The sequence below is a fragment of the Pholcus phalangioides genome, unplaced genomic scaffold, assembly GCF_987345545.1.
Source record: "Pholcus phalangioides strain wild (caught in Gottingen) unplaced genomic scaffold, Ppha-v1.0 ptg000028l_1, whole genome shotgun sequence".
Lineage (NCBI taxonomy): Eukaryota > Metazoa > Arthropoda > Arachnida > Araneae > Pholcidae > Pholcus > Pholcus phalangioides.
The window spans coordinates 577898-596508 of record NW_028301618.1 but is presented as its reverse complement, the minus strand read 5'-3'; the positions used below and the strand labels follow the sequence as shown (position 1 = coordinate 596508).

Below are 18611 nucleotides of genomic sequence, written 5' to 3'. Positions count from 1 at the left end.
ATTCATCACATTTTAATAGTGTTCAACTTCCTTTCCTGTGAACTATTTCAATTCACTGTGTTCCAGTAGTCTTTTACCACTCATTGGTAATTCTCAGCCACATTAGCAGCAATTGAGGATTTCGTCAACTTATGGTTTTGGGTTGATGGAAGTAAACTTATAGGTTTCATCAAACTTCTTATTTTCTAATTTTTCTAGTGATGTAAGGAAAGTGTTTTAGAAAGCTGAAACTTTTTTATATTAACTTTATATTAACTAACCCCCCTTAAGTTAATCCTAACACCAGTCTTTTTAATGAGCCCAGCATAAATTTAAGACTCGTAAGAGGCGAGGTGAAAACAATCATTTCTTGTTCCTATGTAAGGACTGTCATGTTCAGTTAGATGTTTGTAGATAATTTTTACAAACTTTATCGTGAGAACAAGTTTAGTTCATCTGGTCCGATAAAAATATTTTATGCTCATGAATATTTTACACTCCATATGTAGAAATGAGTGCAAAACGCTCATTTCTACATCTGGAGCTACGTCAAAAGCTCACTATTACATTGCAATATGAAAGTCTAGACAAGGGGGTCCCTTCAATCTTTCTCTGGTTGCAAGCGCTGTATCATCAAAGGAGAAGCACCCTTTTGGAAGTTCGATATATGAATGCATGAAATTGGGATGATTTCAATCTTACAACACAATTTGTACAAGGTATTTAATTGAAACGTTTATCTAGTGCTCATGAGCACGTAATCTGACAGATTCTTTGGGATTGGACAGTTATACCCCCCCTTCAAAGTCTAAAATATTTATCTCCATTGACTGACATTGATATTTTGTTTTTTTATAGGATCCAATTATTGACATTTCAACTCTTAAAATCGAAGACAACGATGGAAGCATAACACCCACAGCTGTGACACCAAAAACTGTTGTGGATCCTCGTGAAAGGATGCAGCGAGTGCTCGTAAGGCAGCTAGAAATTTTAAGGAAGTTACAGAGTGAGACAACCATGAACTTTCTGGTTGCTACAGCTCAGTTGTGCCATATGGACACTTCATTAGCACAGCATGTTTGGATTAATTTTTTCCCACGTGTCTGGAAAATATTGACTGAAAAACAACAAAGCGTAAGTTTATATTGAAATTTCTAAATTTCATGTTTTTGAGTCTAGAAATGTGCATTTTTGTTTATTAATATAATAAATTGGCTTTTTATACAATTATACTGAGCATAAAAGTATGAAACAGTAACTGACCCTATTAGTTTGCATTTTCAAAATTTAAAGAAAGTAACAGAAGAGCTCTTAGTCCAATTAAAAAATCTTAAATGTTCTCGGCTAGCTCAGTGGCATGGAATGACTTTTTGAATATTCTTTTGCATGTCTCATTGGTCCATTAATGTCTGACCATTGTATACTTATTTCAAAGAATTATTCGAAATAAGTACACGATGGTCAGATATTAATTGTCCAATTTGTGAGACATATCAAGAATATGCAAAAAGTACTTCCATTATAGTACTCTATATCAAAGGTTCAATCTTTTCAATCAGTTTGAAAACGTTGTGCACCCCTGTTCTATATTGTTCATCAATCTAGCAGACTAATGTTTCCTTGAATATTGTAGGTTCTTGCTGCTGAGATAGTGCCGTTTTTGTGTAGTGGAAGTCATGTTATTCAAAGCAACTGTCATCCAAGTGCAACTGGAGTATTCACCGAGTCAGTTTCACATTTCTTACCACCTGTACAGATAAAACCTGCTATTTTGAAGGTAAAATCACTCTCGTGTGCATAAGAAACTTGTTTATATTTACTTTCCTATGTTACGTTAAAAATTTTATTAATCCAGAAGGTTCATCTGGTGCTAAGTCTCCTGGGTTTTCTAGGTGGTTTCCAAATTTCTCTCTACTCCATTTCTTGGAAAACGCCTTATCTCCTGAATTTCAGCCATTATTATAAAAAAATCCCTACTTTTAGGGAAAAAAAATTATTTCCACAGAATTTATCCAGGGAAAATTTTTGCTTTAATTTTTAATGCCCAGAATGTTTAATTTTCATCACAAGCATAATGTAAATTATCACCGTGTAAAATCAAGAAAGATAAATCTTCTGAAACAAACAGCCAGTTTTATTTCAGCCTTTCGACATCCTAAGTATTCGTGAGAACTTCAATCTGCTTTGACCATATGCTGGGCCGCAACTAGATACTTTGTCAGCCGGGGCTAGCACGCATTTTAGCGCTCCTTTGCAATGTAGGAGCAGCTAAAAGGTGAATTTGGCACCATTATAATCCATCACTCTGTGTAACAGATCTGGTTTAGTATATTCAAACCATAATTACATTGAATATTTTATTGTAACTTTATCTGGCCTTCCCGGTATTGATAGCCAAAACCGGGCAATTCCGGTCCCTGTCAGACCTGGAAAAAGAGTTCTACTGTATATGAAATTCTGTTGTATATGATATGTAAAATATTCAACTTTTTATGTTTAATATTTGAATTTCAGTATCTTGGAAAGACCCATAATCTGTGGCACCGCTCGTGCTTACTTTTGGAACAAGTTGCATTTGAAAAGAACCTGAATCCAATGCAAGTTAAAGCCCAAGCTTTCCTTGCTGAACCTGTCGAAGAAGACGGTGGGGTGAACATGAAACACGAAGCTCTCGACAGGATAGCTGACTTGTATTTCCAGCTGAAGGAGGACGACCTTTTCTGTGGCATGTGGCAGAAAAGAGCCAAGTTTCCAGAGACAGCAACTGCCATTGCATTGGAACAACAAGGATTCTTTGGGCAAGCTATGCCTGTGTATGAACAGGTGATGGTGAAATGCAGGCAAGAGGCGGCGTTCGCATCACCCGTTGCACTGCAGAGCGAAAATACACTTTGGATCGATCACTGGATTAGGTTTGTGAACTTGACTTTTTATTGCAATATGTGATTCATGCAATTTGTGTTGAACAATACAGAAATAGAACCTTGATAATCCTGGTATTTTTAGGCTAGTTTTCTTTGAAATCCCTCCTTTTTCCTCCATAGAAAAAAACATGTCACTGCACGTCTTTGCGCAAAAGTTTATTATTTGAACGTGTATTCATTTCACTACTCCAGCAATTTCGATAATCTGGCACACCACCCTAGTCTGATATGTACTGGATTAGCGAGAGTATATATAATAGAGCCTTGATTATCCGGGCTAATGGTGGAAAAGGTGAACACGGGTGATCGAAAAACATGGTTAAACTGCTAGGAGTAAAAAGAATAAATTAAAATACAAATATTTCATTTTCAATTTTATTTTACCTGTTTAAAAACGACTATCCACTCTTTATATTAATATTATGTGTAAAAAAATTGAATAAAAAATTACTTGAATGATAGCCACACTACTAATATACTGTTTCACTGATAACAAATACAGTAGAACCTAGATTATCCAGGCTAATGTTGGGGAAGGTGATCACAGATAAAACACTGAAATGTTGTCCTTTTCTTGTCAGCTATTGTGCACAGCTATAAAATTTATTACAAGAATGATACAAACAGGAAATGGTGCTAGCTATCTAGCTGATAAGCCGTGTGGTCATGTGATCACATCTCAAATTACACCTTGTTTGTGCCTTTCAGTTGTAAAAAAAATTTAACTAATCAGCATTTCCTATAATTGGCTATAAATCTGCAAGTGCCTATCACCCCAGGATAATGTATGCATTCTTATGTGTGCATTGGGGGGGGGGGGGCTGCCGTTTCAAGGCATTGACATTGGAGTTCAGCGCTCATAATAGAGGGTGGGGATTGCAGTTGTACAAAAGAATGACTAAATCTAGTTCTATGAAATGGAAATGATTTTTTTCATCACAAACCTTCATAAAATTAAACACAACTAATGAAAAAAAGCCAGCAACGACATGGATAGAGAAGAGCTAAATTTTTCTAGCACAGTTGATCCGCGCGTGGGTAATAAAGGTTCTACTGTATTAAGATTAATTGATCTAAATACCAACAGACTTATGCATTTTTTTAAGGTGTGCAAAAGAAATGAATATGTGGGAAGCTTTACTGGATTTTGGCTCCATGAAAGAGTGTTACAATGCAAATCTGGTTCTTGAGAATGCATGGCGACAACCTAATTGGCCACAAATGAAAGAGGCTCTTGAACAGGTATGTTTTTGGAATTTAGAGATATAATAGTTTTATGCTCAGTTATTATACGTAGCTTCACTGTGCATGCAATTGTTGCTTTTTTCCCCTTTTAGTAATATAGTTGTGTGTGTAAAAAAGTGAAATATAAATGTTTTCAGAATATTCTTGAAATTAGCATTTATTGTAAATATGTGATTATTACAAAAATATTAATATTTTTAGGTCGAAATGAACTGTTCGAAGGAGAATGCTTGGAAAGTTCACTTGTACAAAGGTTATCTCGGCATATGTCATCCAACAGATCGACACTTGAATGTAGTAGAAAGGCTTGTGGAACTTGCATCAACCCTTTCTATAAAAGAGTGGAGACGTCTTCCTCATATCGTGTCTCATATTCATCTACCTATCTTGCAGGTAATGAATAATGTTTAAGTACTGCCTCATTGAAGATTTGTGTAAGTTTCTTGACTATGTAGTTTCGGTAAATTTTTAATTCTCATCCAATACTTAGGCGGCTCAACAAATTATGGAACTGCAAGATTCTGCCCAGATCCACCAAGGCCTTCAGCCCACGAATATAAGCCGCCAGAGCAGTCTCAACGATGTGAAGGCTATGATCAAGACCTGGAGACATCGATTGCCAGTCTTGAGCGACGATCTATCCCACTGGAGTGAGATTTTTGCTTGGAGACAAGAGAATTACCGTACTATCGTCAACAGCTACAGTCAAAGTAGCAATGGACAGGCAGATGCTCAGAGCAACAATGCTATGTTGGGAGTTCACGCTTCTGCTCAGTCAACAATTCACTATGGTAAAATAGCTCGGAAACATGGCTTACCAAATGTCTGTATAGAGGCACTTGGGAAGTAAGTAGAATAGATTGAATCACACATTTAGTGGTTATTTGTTGCAGCACCTTGATTTTTTTTTTAATATGGCTTTAGCAAGCAAAGAAATAGATGCATAAGGAATTTGTCATTAACTTTAAAATTTAAAGTGTTCAAAATTTCTTGCATCAAATCTCAACTTGAATTTTTTTGTTGCTCAATCTACGTCTAGGATCCATGCCATTCCAGGTGTTCCAGTTGTTGATTGCTTCCAGAAAATAAGGCAACAATTAAAATGCTATTTGCAAGTTGCCGATACAGTCAGTAAAATAGACATGCAAGAGGTAAAAACTTTATCTGATCAATACCATGTAACTTGGTGTTTTCGTATTTTGCTTTTTACTTGTAGATGTAATGAAACCCCCTATTTATCAAGTCTCTATCGACTTAAGCATGTGCCAATACCAGACCTGCCAACTCTCCCGATTTAGGTGGGAGACTCCGAATTTTTCATCCTTCCTCCCGCTCTCCGGATTTTGGCTGAAAATGAGATTTTACGCGAGCTTTCACGTTGTCGTGGAGTCAATGATTACAGTCGTCGTTAAGGAAAACACCCATAGAGGGCAGCCGTTAAAAAAGTCTGTGACCGCATTTAAGCAACTGGCAAAGATGCGACTTCGTTTTCGTAGCGTTTATCTGCAATCATTTATCAGGGGCATGACCTTGGTTGCCGAAATTCTTGTATAATCGTTATTGTATTCCATTAATAGCTGTGCGGTAAACACATTTTTTTGTCCGCAGCTTTGTAATTTGAACTTTTTTAAATCGTTTCTTCCGATTGAACATCTTCAGAAAGAAAATATAAAACTTTAAGCTATATACAGCTAAATATAAAGCTTTTAAGAATTCATATACTCAAGATTATCAATCACTGACATCCTCCACGAAAGGAAACACTTATAATTTATGAACAGTATGTAGATGTGATTTCTCTATTCTGCATGGAAAGACTGACATGGAATTATATTCTGCCCAGGGGCAATGAGAACCTGCCTTGGGGGGGGGGGGAGAATGTAACTTTCTCTTAATTTATTTAAAAAAAAAAAAAATCAATCCCGAATATTTTTTTTTTTTTTTTTTTTATGAACTTTTTTTTTGATCGAGTCTATATCTCCCCCCAGAGAGAATCTCCGGATTTCTGGATTTCAAAAGTTGGCACGTCTACAATACTAGTCATGTATCTGTTTCACTGATGCAGCATGACCAGTTCAAGCAACAAATGGAAGAGTTGTTAGTGTGGAAAAATCTGCCACAATTGAAATATTCTGAGTTGTCAGATAAATATATAGTTTCATCATAAAACATGGTGTTTGAATAATATTGGTGCCACTTCCTTGTATGCAGCAATTCATCGGAAATTTGGCGGAAGAATGTTTGTGGTATTCAATGTTTTTTAGCAGCAGTAGTCCAATTTTATATATATATATTCCCCCCCCCCCCCTCGTGTACTATTATATTTTAAATAGGGGACCTTGAGTCAAGTCGAGACTTATAATTCTAGGTACTAACATGACATGCAGTGCTCGTAATCTCAATGATAAGTTAGGCCTATATTAATATTGACTCACCTTAATCCGGGGAATTGTTGAGGTTGGTAATATGAAGTCTAATTGGTAAGTACTTGAATGTCTGAGTCTCGCTTTCCAGCACATTCCCTTGTCTGTAACAAGTAAATGGTAAAATGCGTAGATGCAACTGCACATCTTTATATAAGAGGGAAAAAAATTATGCAAATATATAATAAAATTGGTTCAGCAGCTGAACAAGTCGACCAATCCCAGGCTTCACTTTACGTGGCGTCATGAGAACGGCAACCACCTCTAGTGTCAAAACTGGAATGGTCATGGTTATCAGGGGCCAATTCCATTCTCAATGGAATTGTTAAAGCCTGTGTGTATCAAAAACGGGAACCAAAACAAACACGTCAAAAGTATGGTGGTGGTCGAGTGGTCAGTGACAGACTTGCATTGTGAGAACCCTAGTTCAAACTCCACTGCAATCACAGTGATGGTCAGCTGAAGTTGGTTTTCTGTGATTTCTCACAACTTCTAGGCATGAATGCGAGCCGATCTCTCCATTTAAAAAGTCTTGCCACAGCAACAGGCCTACAACAGTACAAATATTGTCGCCATTACACTTAAGTCACAATTTGAAATGTGATATTGATATACTAACCATAGCCCAGAGAAAAAGCATTTTCTGAAAGTTACTTATATTCTCGATAGGCATCTGCAGCTCTCAATCAAGGATTGGAGCTCATTGAATCGACTGTGATGGACTATTTTTCGAAAGACATGGCATCTGAATTTTATGCCATGAAAGGATTATTCTTATCAGTGATGGGTCGTACCGAAGATGCAAATAAATCTTTCAGTTCTGCTGCTCAACTGTATGATACCCTAGTGAAGGCGTGGGCCCTATGGGGAGATTACCTGGAACAACTTTTCACAAAAGAGAAACCTGAGAGGTAAGGTTTCATATATGTATATATTTTTATCAAATTTTTTTTCTTAAGGCATTTTATTTTTAAGGCATATTTGTTATAATCATGTGAAATATAATTTTAATGAATTTTCTATTTCAGTCGAACAATGTCTCTGGGTGTCTCTGCCTTGACTTGTTATCTGCATTCTTCTCGCCAACAAAATGAAAGCAAATCTCGCAAATATTTAGCCAAGGTGATTATTGATCAAGACTTCTTTATTTATATATATATACATAGCTATAGAAGCAACTTCATATAGTTGACTCTCGTTATAACGACTCTATTTCGTTGAAAATATATCAAAGAAAAACCTGTAGGATATAGTATGAATGTACCAATTGTTATAATAGAACAATTGCTATAATAGTGACAGTTGCATAACATTGTTTATTTTAGGCAGAACCTAAAATAAACAATGATGAGGCAGTGCTGGCAGAGCTAAAGAAATCAATTTCCTACATGAAACCAAATTTAAGAACCCACAGGTGCTCACTAAAACAATTCAGATACCACTGTATGACAGGCTAACAAAAAGTTCTCTAACTTGTTCCCCCCCCCCCCCCACAAAAAATGACTAGTTGAGGTTGTGTCCACATTAAGCGCTTTATGTATTTTTCTCTAAGGGTTATTAATTGAGCTTTTGAGACAGACTAATTATGAGACAGGAAACTCACGTGAAAGTTTTGAGGAATCTGATTGCTATTCGTATATCAGATACTTCCTATTACTGCTATTTGTATATCAGTATATCCACACTTCCTGAATCTTGTGTACCAGGAAGCAGTGGAAATGCAGTTGCAAGCAGTTTTACCTGAACATTATGGCGATATAACAAGCTGCCACCAATAGTGCATAGTGCCAATGCTTCAGATTTACCCAGAAGCCTTCAGATTTTTCAGCCTTTTTAAAATCTTCTGGTCCGACACCAGATTCAGACCTGCCAACTTTCCCAATTTAGGCGGGAAACTCAGGATTTTTCATCCTTCTTCCTGCTCTCTGGATTTGTTAAAAATTTCTCCGGATTTTGGTAGAAAATTAGATTTTACGCGAGCTTTCACGTTGTCGTAGCGTCAATGATTGCTGTCATGGTTAGGGGAAAACACCCATACAGGACAGCCATATCCATTGAGGAGCCTTAAAGAGTCTGATTGCATTTAAGCAACTGGAAAAGATGCGACTTCGTTTTCGTAGCGTTTATCAGCAATCATTTATCAGGGGCATGACCTTGGTTGCCGAAATTCCTGTATAATTGTTATTGTATTCCATTAACAGCTGTGCGGAAAACACATTTTTTCGTCGGCAGCTTTGTAATTTGAATTTTTTTACATTGTTTCTTCCGATTAAACATCTTCAGAAAGGAAAATATAAAACTTTTAGCTATGTAAAGCTAAATATAAAGCTTTTAAGAGTTCATATATCCAAGATTATCAATCACTGATAGCATCCACGAAAGGAAACACTTATATTTTATGAACAGTATGTAGATGTGATTTCCCTATTCTGCATGGAAAGACATGGAATTATATCCTGCTCAGGGGCAATGCCAAAGCGGCTCGAGATCTTTATACAGCTTTGGGCAATGCAGAACCTGAATTTTACCTTTTTCTTAAAAAAAAAAAAATTTTGAAAATTTTTTATTTGTGAATTTTTTATCTAGTCCATGAGTGCCGGGAGGGGATCCTTCCCCCCCCCCTCGGGAGAATCTCTGGATTTCAAAAGTTGGCACGTCTGCAGATTATTCAGATTTTTTCATACCTTTATAGAAAATTCCCTTAAAATCCTCATTATGCTTTGCTTGAATGATAAATCACTGAAAAAAGTGCTTTCAGTCCTTGAAATTCTTTGCTGACCACGTTTTTTTCAGGAAAAATATGTAAAATCTGGATTTCAAGTATGGGAAATCAAGTGCAACAAATAAAATGCCATAAGTAGGCAAAGTTGTCAATTGTTGTTAAAAATCACAGAAAAATCATTTATTACGGGAAATGAAGTCTTTTAATAGATTTGCTTGTTTTGTATTGTGAAATTTCTATTTTTTCCTTCAATGCCTTGCTGAAGTACCTTTTTATAGAAATCTGTTGTATACCCGCCCCCCCTTCCTTGTTAATTATGTATTTTTCCTTGTGTATAGATGTTTTTCTAATTCGTGCAGGTTTTGTGGCTATTGAGTTATGACGATGACACTCATCAGCTTGCCAAAGCTGTTGACAAATACAGTTTTGGTGTTCCTCCACTACAGTGGTTGCCATGGATTCCTCAGCTGCTAACCTGTTTAGCTCGTAGTGAGGGCGACCACTTGCTGAACATTTTGAGCCACGTGGGAAGGATGTTTCCTCAAGCAGTCTATTTCCCCATTCGAACGTTATATTTGATATCGAAAATCGAACAGAGAGAAAGAAGTAATAGCTTAATTTTTTTTTTGCATGTTTCATAGTAGTTACACAGTTGAACTTTGAATTAACCGAGCTGAAGCGGACAGCAAAAAAAAATTCAAATTATCCAATTAAGCTGCTAAACAATATTGCTCAGTGGATGATGTTAGTATGACTATTTGAGCCAGAAGTCAAGGTTGGAGAAAAATGGCACCCACCATGAGCCTAAATTAAAATGTGTTTTTTTAATTTTCATTGATATACTGTTCAACAAATGGTTTCGCAGCCAGTGTCCCTAGATAATGAAGATTGAACAGATTAGTCCAGATTTCCTCAGACTAAAATCACTATTTTTTTTCTTCCGACTTCAAATTTTTCTAATATTTTGGATAATTCTAATTGAACAAGAAATGGAAACATTCGATTAGATAGGAAACTCAATGAGATGTAAAAGTTCCATTGTATTTAGATTCAACCTAGGAGAAAAAGAAAAAAATCATTACATGTAGATGAATCTGGAATTCTCGTCAATGCTGTGAATAATTTAAATTGAGCCTGCTTAGTTTTATTGAGTATCTTTAAAATGATGAGTTTATGACGCCATTATAAATCGCAACCAACTTTTTCAGGCAAAGTTGAACAGAGTGCCGCAGCAGCAGCTGCTGCAGCCGCCGCGGCCGCTGCTGCAATGGAGAATCAGCAACAAACAGGTTCTGGACATTCTGCAGCATCTAGTTCAAACATGCCTTCATTGACAGAAGGTTCCACAAACACGCGTAATTGTTTCTTTTATTTTACGCTTATTAGTATTAGAAAATTGAAATTTTATTTCCGTGAAAGTTCTCGTGCAAAATTACTCTTCTACTCTTCCAGCGCCGCCTAGGCAATTTTCAGAAGCTGGATCTATCAGAGCTACAACTCCGATGATAAGGTACAGTCAGATCATGCACAATCAGCGTAACCTTCACCCAACTGTTTTGGCATCATTGGAAGGAATTGTGGACCAAGTACGTGGATTGTATTTTGTATTGTTTTTCAGAGGTTGATGGTTTTTTTTCTATTTCTGATGTCACATTCCTCTTGTGTTTCTGTTTTGTAGATGGTTTGGTTTAGAGAGAACGTGTATGAAGAAGTGCTTCGTCAGTTGAGACAGGGTCTTGCCAAATGTTATGCTGTTGCTTATGAAAATGCTGGAGCTGTCTCTGAAGCCAGTGTTACACCACACACTTTGAACTTTGTCAAGAAGCTGGTTTCCACTTTCGGTGTTGGTGTTGAAAGTGTTGCAGGAGTGTCTCAAACATACTCTAATGCTGCTGCAGAATCTCTCGTTCGTAGAGCTCAAGCCACCGCTCATGATCCAGTATTCCAGAAGATGAAAGGACAGTTCACAGCAGACTTTGACTTCAAGTAATGATTTTCTTTTGTCACCCACTGTTTGCTAATGCAAGCAATATTTATTGATTTGCGACACGTTACGTATTAGAGAAAGTCTAAAGAAATGGTCAAATTTTTTTTAAATGGAGCAGATCAGTTTTTTTCCATATTTTTCTGCCATTTGTTAAATTTAATTTTTCCCCTGTTATTCGAGGAAGCTAAGTTTGATATCTTTTCAAAAAGTGTACCAATATCATGGATGTCTAAAATTTGTGTATATCTAATGGAAACGGATACGGCTACACCTGGTAATTTACTGTCTCGTGATTCGCACCAATATAATATCTGAATTTCAACACATGTATTTACGTTTTATTTTGTCACCTATAGTGTACCAGGAGCAATGAGGCTCCAGAATCTCATTGTGAAACTGAAGAAATGGATCAAAATCCTTGAAGCCAAAACCAAGTTGCTGCCAAAGTGAGTAATTTTTTTAAATTGAGGTAAAATATGTTTTCTGTATAGCATTCTTGAATGTGCGCTAGGAAATTCCTATCATTTTGAATGAAATTCTGTATAAATAGTGTGCTCAAGTGAATTTTTTTCCCCGTGTGCAGATCATTCTTGATTGAAGAGAAATGTCGTTTCTTGAGTCACTTCTCCCAACAGACTGCAGAGATTGAAATACCTGGCGAATTTCTTCTTCCACGGGTAAAATAACTTTTCTGCCATTATCATTCATAAAAATTACTGTTATAACAAGATATAGCAGTATTGTCTTTTTTAACTTGTTATAAATTTTAATTTTCTAATGTCATTTTGATTAAATATAAATTGCTCTTTTTCGCTGAGAAATACTCTCATTATTTACCCTCTGGCAATTGAGTGGTTAGAGAACTATCCTCAGACTATGCAGGTCTGGGTTCAGATCCTGGTTCAGGCATAGATGTTTACTTAAGTTCCCTGAACAGATCATGCAATCTCTTGGGAATATGTGAGGATCGCTTTTTTTGTAAAAGCATTTCTATTTTTTCATAAACTTTACTACGTGACTTCTTAAAAACGTCAAACGGTAGTTAATCAAATTTTCTGTTAAATTGAATGAGTGGTGTAGTTGAAACAATAAAGGCAGAGAAGAGGTTCTTTCCTGCAAATGTAGAAAAACTTGTCTATTCAATTTTTATGGGGATACGAGGACATTCTATGAAGCTCCTGAGGATTTTGTTATCAAAATTCATGGCTGTTGTAGTTGCATGTATGATGGAAATCTTCTAACATGCATACGATTGATTTCATTGTTGCTGTGAGACATGTATTAGTAGTGGCTCTTTTGAAAAATTCATATAAATATTGTGTTGTTGAGGATAATTTTTCCATGTTAATCATCTCTGTTTACACCTTGTCATGTGTGACATTATTCTGGCAAAAAAAAGCACTCCTTACCAATTTTGTTTTGATTAGGCTACATATTTTGTGGTCAGCAGACCAACCTATTACTGAAAAAATATGCCACATGATGCCCAAATATGCCACATGAACCACTCTATAATTAGCTCTCATGCACAGAAAACCATGATAATGATGACATGTAATATCCCGTATTTGGGTTCTTTCATGGAATTGGACAAATAATTAACTGAAAATGATCAAAAATATATAAAAACAGCCAAACATTTCTTACAGAGGCACTTTATCTGTGGATACAGTCCGCAGCGAAGTTTAAAATTCATGGTAAAAGAAATTACCGTTTAACCGTGTAGAGAGAGACAGGTGAATCTGACATGCCATTTCAACTCTAACTTGATATTTGTGCTTGACACTCGCTACATGTTCCATTTATTTTGGCTACTCATTTGCACAATGGACAGACACGGATATTCTGAAGGATTGTTTTTGTCAATTGCACTTTTCTTATTTGTTTCTGGCTTTTTTTTTTCGTCAATTTCATGGGGACAACAGATTTTTAATGAGTTTTTGTTTTGCTGAAGCACAAATGGTACTATTTTCAGACGAAACTTTACTGCAGCGTGATGTTGCAGTCAATCAATTTGGATTTTTCATTTTTGCCCCTCCTCCCTCCTTTGTTTAAATCTTCTTCCTGGTTATCTAATGCCACAGGGCAGAGACATTGTTTTGTAACACTGATAAAAAAAGGGCATGTGCTCATCAGATTCCACAAAGTTCTCTGAACTGAAACATGTAAAGTGAAAACTTTCAATTATATATTAAAAAAAAACAAACAGGAGAATGGCATATATTTTTTCATGAGCTGAGTTAGGGTTAAATAATTATCCAATGATGTTGCTGTTCAACCAGTCATGTGGCAAATTAATTTCTTTGTGTGCTATGCACGGTTTGCGCATATGCCCCTTTTTATGCAGATGTGTGCATTTTTCCTTTTACTTTTTTGGAAGTTTTAAAGCTAATGAAATATTTTTGATTGAATTTTTTTATGATTACATTAAAACTAAGTTTATCATGTTCTTTGCTTTTTAAATAAAATAATAATTGAAATAATTGCTAATTAGTATTAAAAACAAAAAACATTGAATTCTTAATTGTAAACAAAGCCAGTACGGGCTGTTTAAATTCAAAATGAATGCAGGAAATTTATTTCTTGGAATATGGTTGCTTAACTCTATCTACTGGTGAGCAAATAATGTAGAAGGATGCTTTAGGAGGTGGCAGCATATGTATTCCATCATATGGTGTCGTAGGCACCACTGTTACTTATGGCTGCGACGTTGTAGCCAGGTGAGTGGTAAAGATAAAAAGTAAGTTTTATACCCAATATATATTGTGTCAACTCCTTCACTGGAAAGAAATAAGGGTGTCATGGTTTAGGCCAAATTTGTGAGACACCCATTTACAAACTGCTGTGTGTTAAGATTTATTGAAGTCTGTTTACTGATACTTTAGTTAAGATGGTACAAAAACATTTGACAGATCCCAGTAGTATAATTTATGTCTACCATTCAAAATAGTTTACATCTTCATGATTTAATGTTTCTACTCTTTCTTTAGCCAAATCACTATTACGTGCGCATTGCACGTTTCATGCCGAGAGTCAGCATTGTTCAAAAGCATAATACTGCTGCTCGAAGGTTATACATCAAAGGCCACAATGGAAAGGTGATTGATCTTTGTGTTTTATTCTAATTAAATTTTTATTTCGCATTGCAGATTTAAGATGTTTTGGTTTTTGTGGAATTGATAAAAATGTATTTTAACGATTCCCTCGATATCCACAGATTTATCCCTACCTTGTGATCAATGATGCATGTTTAAGTGATGCAAGGAGAGAAGAACGAGTGCTGCAACTGCTGCGTATGCTTAACAGCTATCTTGGCAAACAGAAAGAGACGTTACGAAGGTTCCTAAATTTTACAGTTCCCAGAGTCGTGTCACTTAGTCCACAAATGCGACTTGTTGAAGACAGTGTTTCATCTGTGTCTCTTCTCGATATTTACAAACAGGTGAATATACAGTGAGGGATTTGTTAAGCTTTCTGTTGCCCTTCGTAAATGATACATGAATTCCATACATTTCTCTCTGAAATATGTTTTTATTTTTTTGCAATCAAGTGCTGCGAAAGGAAGTCAGTTGATCACGATGCTCCTTTGACTCGCTTTTACGAAAGACTTGCTACTGTCCAGTCTCGTGGATCTCAAGCCAGTCACCAAGTCTTGCGGGACATTCTCAAGGATGTGCAGAACATAATGGTGTCTAGGGCGCTTCTGAAAGAATGGGCTGAACGAACTTATGCTTCTGCCACTGATTATTGGACATTCAGAAAACAGGTATGTAGAGATTCTAGTTTTCAAAAATCAATAACAAACTTAGACATTCTCATTTTAAATTGCAGACTTCATATGAAAATGATTATTTTTATTTTTCGGACATGAGAAGATTAAAACAGCTTGTGTACTGGGCTTTCTTAACAGCACCATTCGTGCTGGGTGAGTGATATTCTGGGTCCCTCTCCTGCCTGGCTGAAAATTTAAATACTTTAAACAACCATTATATCAGATACTATAATGGAAGTTTCCTATGCATCCATTGTTTCCTCAATTCTTTGAAGTAATTTTTCCGATATCGCAGCTCAGGCGTTTGTCATGAATATGCTGCTATGATGTCAAGTTTATATCATGATGAGCTCGTATCGGAAGAACCCAGGTTCAAACCCTTACTGATGGATAGTGATTGGTCAACTAAAGTTTGGTTCTCATTCAAGCCTTGAATATGGAAAACTCATCTCCCAGAGAGTAATCAGGCCTACAACATTTTGAAAAAATTCATGCATGACACTACTAGCAAAACTTGACCTGCCGAGTTATCTTCGAAATTTGGAAGGCAGATGGCAGTAAAACTTTAACACATAACAAGCATTTCAAAGAATTAAACTCTGTGTTAGGTTCACAACGCATGCATGTACATTCCAACATGCACTCTTTCATTATAAATTCCATTGAAGAATATGAACGAGAGGTGCATGTGTGGTTTAGTTATGAATATTGTTCTTGCTTCCAGAAAATTCATGACATTCTGCTGATTTGTAATGTAGCCTTGGAGTGGTCAACATCCAAATGAGAAAGGTTTCACTTGGATATTTGATTCATAATGTTCCCATCAACCGAAGAAATTTCTCTGTAAATACCCACTTTGTATTCCTATGTTGCATTGAGAAAATGTACGAAAGAGCACACCACACATTTGGCAAGATCCTGAATTTGCCAACCATTTTAAACATGTACTACTCAAACCTGGCATCATAGCAATGACGAAAAGACAATGCTGCCAAAGAAAACGTTTTATTACTGTCTAAAAGGGATGCATCTTTACTTGCAAAACCACAATGTTTTTAAGTTTTTGACTTTTTTTGTTAAATTAATGTTTATTTTGTATTTTATTTCCAGTTCACTTTGCAACTGTCCCTCATCAATTTCGTCGAGTATGTGCTGCATCTGACCCGTCTCAATCCTGACATGATGTACATCCACCAAGACAGTGGATTGATGAATGTTTCATATTTCCGTTTCAACGTTGATGATATCACAGGTGATTAAGTTATTGCCAATATGAAAATATTCATTTTTTACTAAATAAAAAAATTACAGCTAAAGCAAAATAAATTATTACGTCAGAGAAATAACTACTCAATCAAACTTGATTGTAAGCATATTTTGATTTTAGATTTTTTTCATACCATGTTTAGACCCAATGAAGTTCTCAAGCCTTTCGAATATATATATTTTTTCTTATGTCCAGGTGAACTAGATGCCAATAGGCCGGTTCCGTTCAGGCTGACACCGAACATATCAGAATTCATAAGCAGCGTTGGTATCTGTGGGCCTATGACTGCTTCCATGATAGCAACTGCTCGATGCCTCGTACAACCAAATTTCAAAGTAGTGGCGATACTGAGGGCCATTCTCAGAGACGAGATGATAGCTTGGCACAAGAAGGTATGATGGTTGCTTGTGCTCCATGTATTTAATTCATATGCTAGATTATTTTTAAGATTAAGCTTGGTTCTCGTGAGAAGTAAAACAAACCAAAAGCTGTAAATACTGCATTTCCTTAATTCAAGCAAAGTATAAGTGATCTGATTTTCATTTGTGCTCAAATTATCTTGTTATATCTGTAGCGTCAAGACGAAACTCAGCCCACTGGAACACCTCAGCAAATGGAAGGACTCTTATTGATACAGATGGTTAACAAAGCTGTGACTGCTATTTCCGCAAGACTTCAAAGTAATCATTTTTTTATTTTTTTTAGCAGACTTAAATATTCAAACTGGGAAACATAGATCAGGGCTTGACAAATCAAGAGGGAGGTGAAGGAGATTAAGGCGGCAGCCAGATATCTTTGGGGCAAGCATATTTTTATTCAGAGGGGTTCAATAAAACAATGTTCAACTGCTGGTCCATGAGAATTTTGCGCTGGTCTGCGAGAAATTGTGATCAATTCATCTTGGTCATCAGCAGATTTACAAACTATTTTTTTCCCTTTAGTTTTTTGCAGTCTCTAAAGAGGGCTTATTACGCACATCTTTTATTTATTTATATTTTGGTCGTCTATGTTTTCATGAGGGCACTGTATGGATGAGCTGGTACTCTCGAATAAGGTACTGGTGGATTCATCTGTACAAAATTTATTCCCTTAGATGCCAAATTCTGTTAGTGTCACATACTCGAATGCAACAGTTTAAAGTGATAATTTTGTACATTCATCTGACTCACTTTAGTGTGCGCCACAAGTTTTTCTGCCTGTACTTTTTTTCTGGATGTTCAATATGTATTTTATGTTTCAGATCTGTCTATATTTGAAGGCGCAGATAGCAAAGTAAGCACCCTAATCGCTGTTGCAAGCAGTCACGACAACTTGTGCAGGATGGACCCTGCGTGGCATCCTTGGCTATAACTTAGCAGGAATCAAAAATGAAAACTGAATCTTTTTATTTTTTTTATTCTTATCGTTGAGAAATTGCTGTGATTTTCATGACTTATGTATATGTATCGGAATCCATTTCATCATTAAAAAAAATAGTTTATGTAAAAGTAAAATAAAGTTTTGCATACTTTTTAAAAATTGGTTCTTAATTTTCAAGTGACAAAAAACACCGAATTGGTTTTACATTTATCTTTAATAAATTGCAAGAGCATTAGATATTTTTTCCTGCCTTTCATCTGATTCAAGTTGGTGAAAAAATATATTGTATTGTTCCAGATGTCTCTCACAAGCACTCGAGACAGCAAAGCATGAAGCAATTTCAGACTTATTTTACAGAACAGCTATTACATGTATTAAAATGCAGTGATATTGACGAAATATTCTAAAAACAGAGCGACTTACAAATAAGAAGTCATCTCCCAAATAAAATTCAAACTGCCAATAGTTCTCTTCTGGTGACACCACTATATAAGCGAAAGGAACCTTCCAGAGTGGTGTCCAAGATTCTTGATATATCTTTACTTCTCTTCACGCTATGGCATTGCTGAATCTGGATCATGGTTGGTTTGAAAGGTATTTGATGTAAGATTCCAGCAAAGCTTATTTAGGCAGACAAGCAGAGGTCGTCAAAAATTCACGAAACTCTTCTTTGGGTATGTGGTAGACACTGATAATGGAAATGATATGGTAACAAGCTAGAGCAGTGGTTCCCAACGTGGGTGCTGAGAAGTCTGAGGGGGGCGTTTTTTGTTCAAGTCATATTGAGGGGGCGTTTCATGTTCAAGTCATATTAGCCTGGTTTGTATGTTCAATATTGCAGTATCACAGAGTTCGGGCACTGGCTTGATGACTGTTTTCCCTAGTAGAGAAAGAGGAGGAAAAATACTGTATTTACATATCCTCTTGGGG

General features: G+C 36.2%; 1 protein-coding gene across 1 annotated transcript in view; it reads left to right on the top strand.

The window, feature by feature from the left end:
* Nipped-A (Transcription-associated protein Nipped-A) overlaps positions 1-17840 on the top strand; it is an 86744-nt gene extending 68904 nt beyond the window's left edge. Inside the window, exons 47-68 of the mRNA XM_089252214.1 lie at positions 838-1116; positions 1616-1759; positions 2497-2894; positions 4013-4148; positions 4353-4544; positions 4642-4997; positions 5191-5302; positions 7244-7485; positions 7603-7696; positions 9656-9902; positions 10505-10651; positions 10749-10882; positions 10975-11282; positions 11640-11729; positions 11867-11960; positions 14274-14381; positions 14501-14725; positions 14834-15049; positions 16166-16307; positions 16518-16714; positions 16897-17002; positions 17563-17840. Of these exons, the coding sequence (XP_089108340.1) occupies positions 838-1116; positions 1616-1759; positions 2497-2894; positions 4013-4148; positions 4353-4544; positions 4642-4997; positions 5191-5302; positions 7244-7485; positions 7603-7696; positions 9656-9902; positions 10505-10651; positions 10749-10882; positions 10975-11282; positions 11640-11729; positions 11867-11960; positions 14274-14381; positions 14501-14725; positions 14834-15049; positions 16166-16307; positions 16518-16714; positions 16897-17002; positions 17563-17672 (4077 nt within the window). The 3' untranslated portion in view covers positions 17673-17840. The remainder of the gene's footprint in view (positions 1-837; positions 1117-1615; positions 1760-2496; positions 2895-4012; positions 4149-4352; positions 4545-4641; positions 4998-5190; positions 5303-7243; positions 7486-7602; positions 7697-9655; positions 9903-10504; positions 10652-10748; positions 10883-10974; positions 11283-11639; positions 11730-11866; positions 11961-14273; positions 14382-14500; positions 14726-14833; positions 15050-16165; positions 16308-16517; positions 16715-16896; positions 17003-17562) is intronic.
* Positions 17841-18611: the final 771 nt, after the last annotated feature.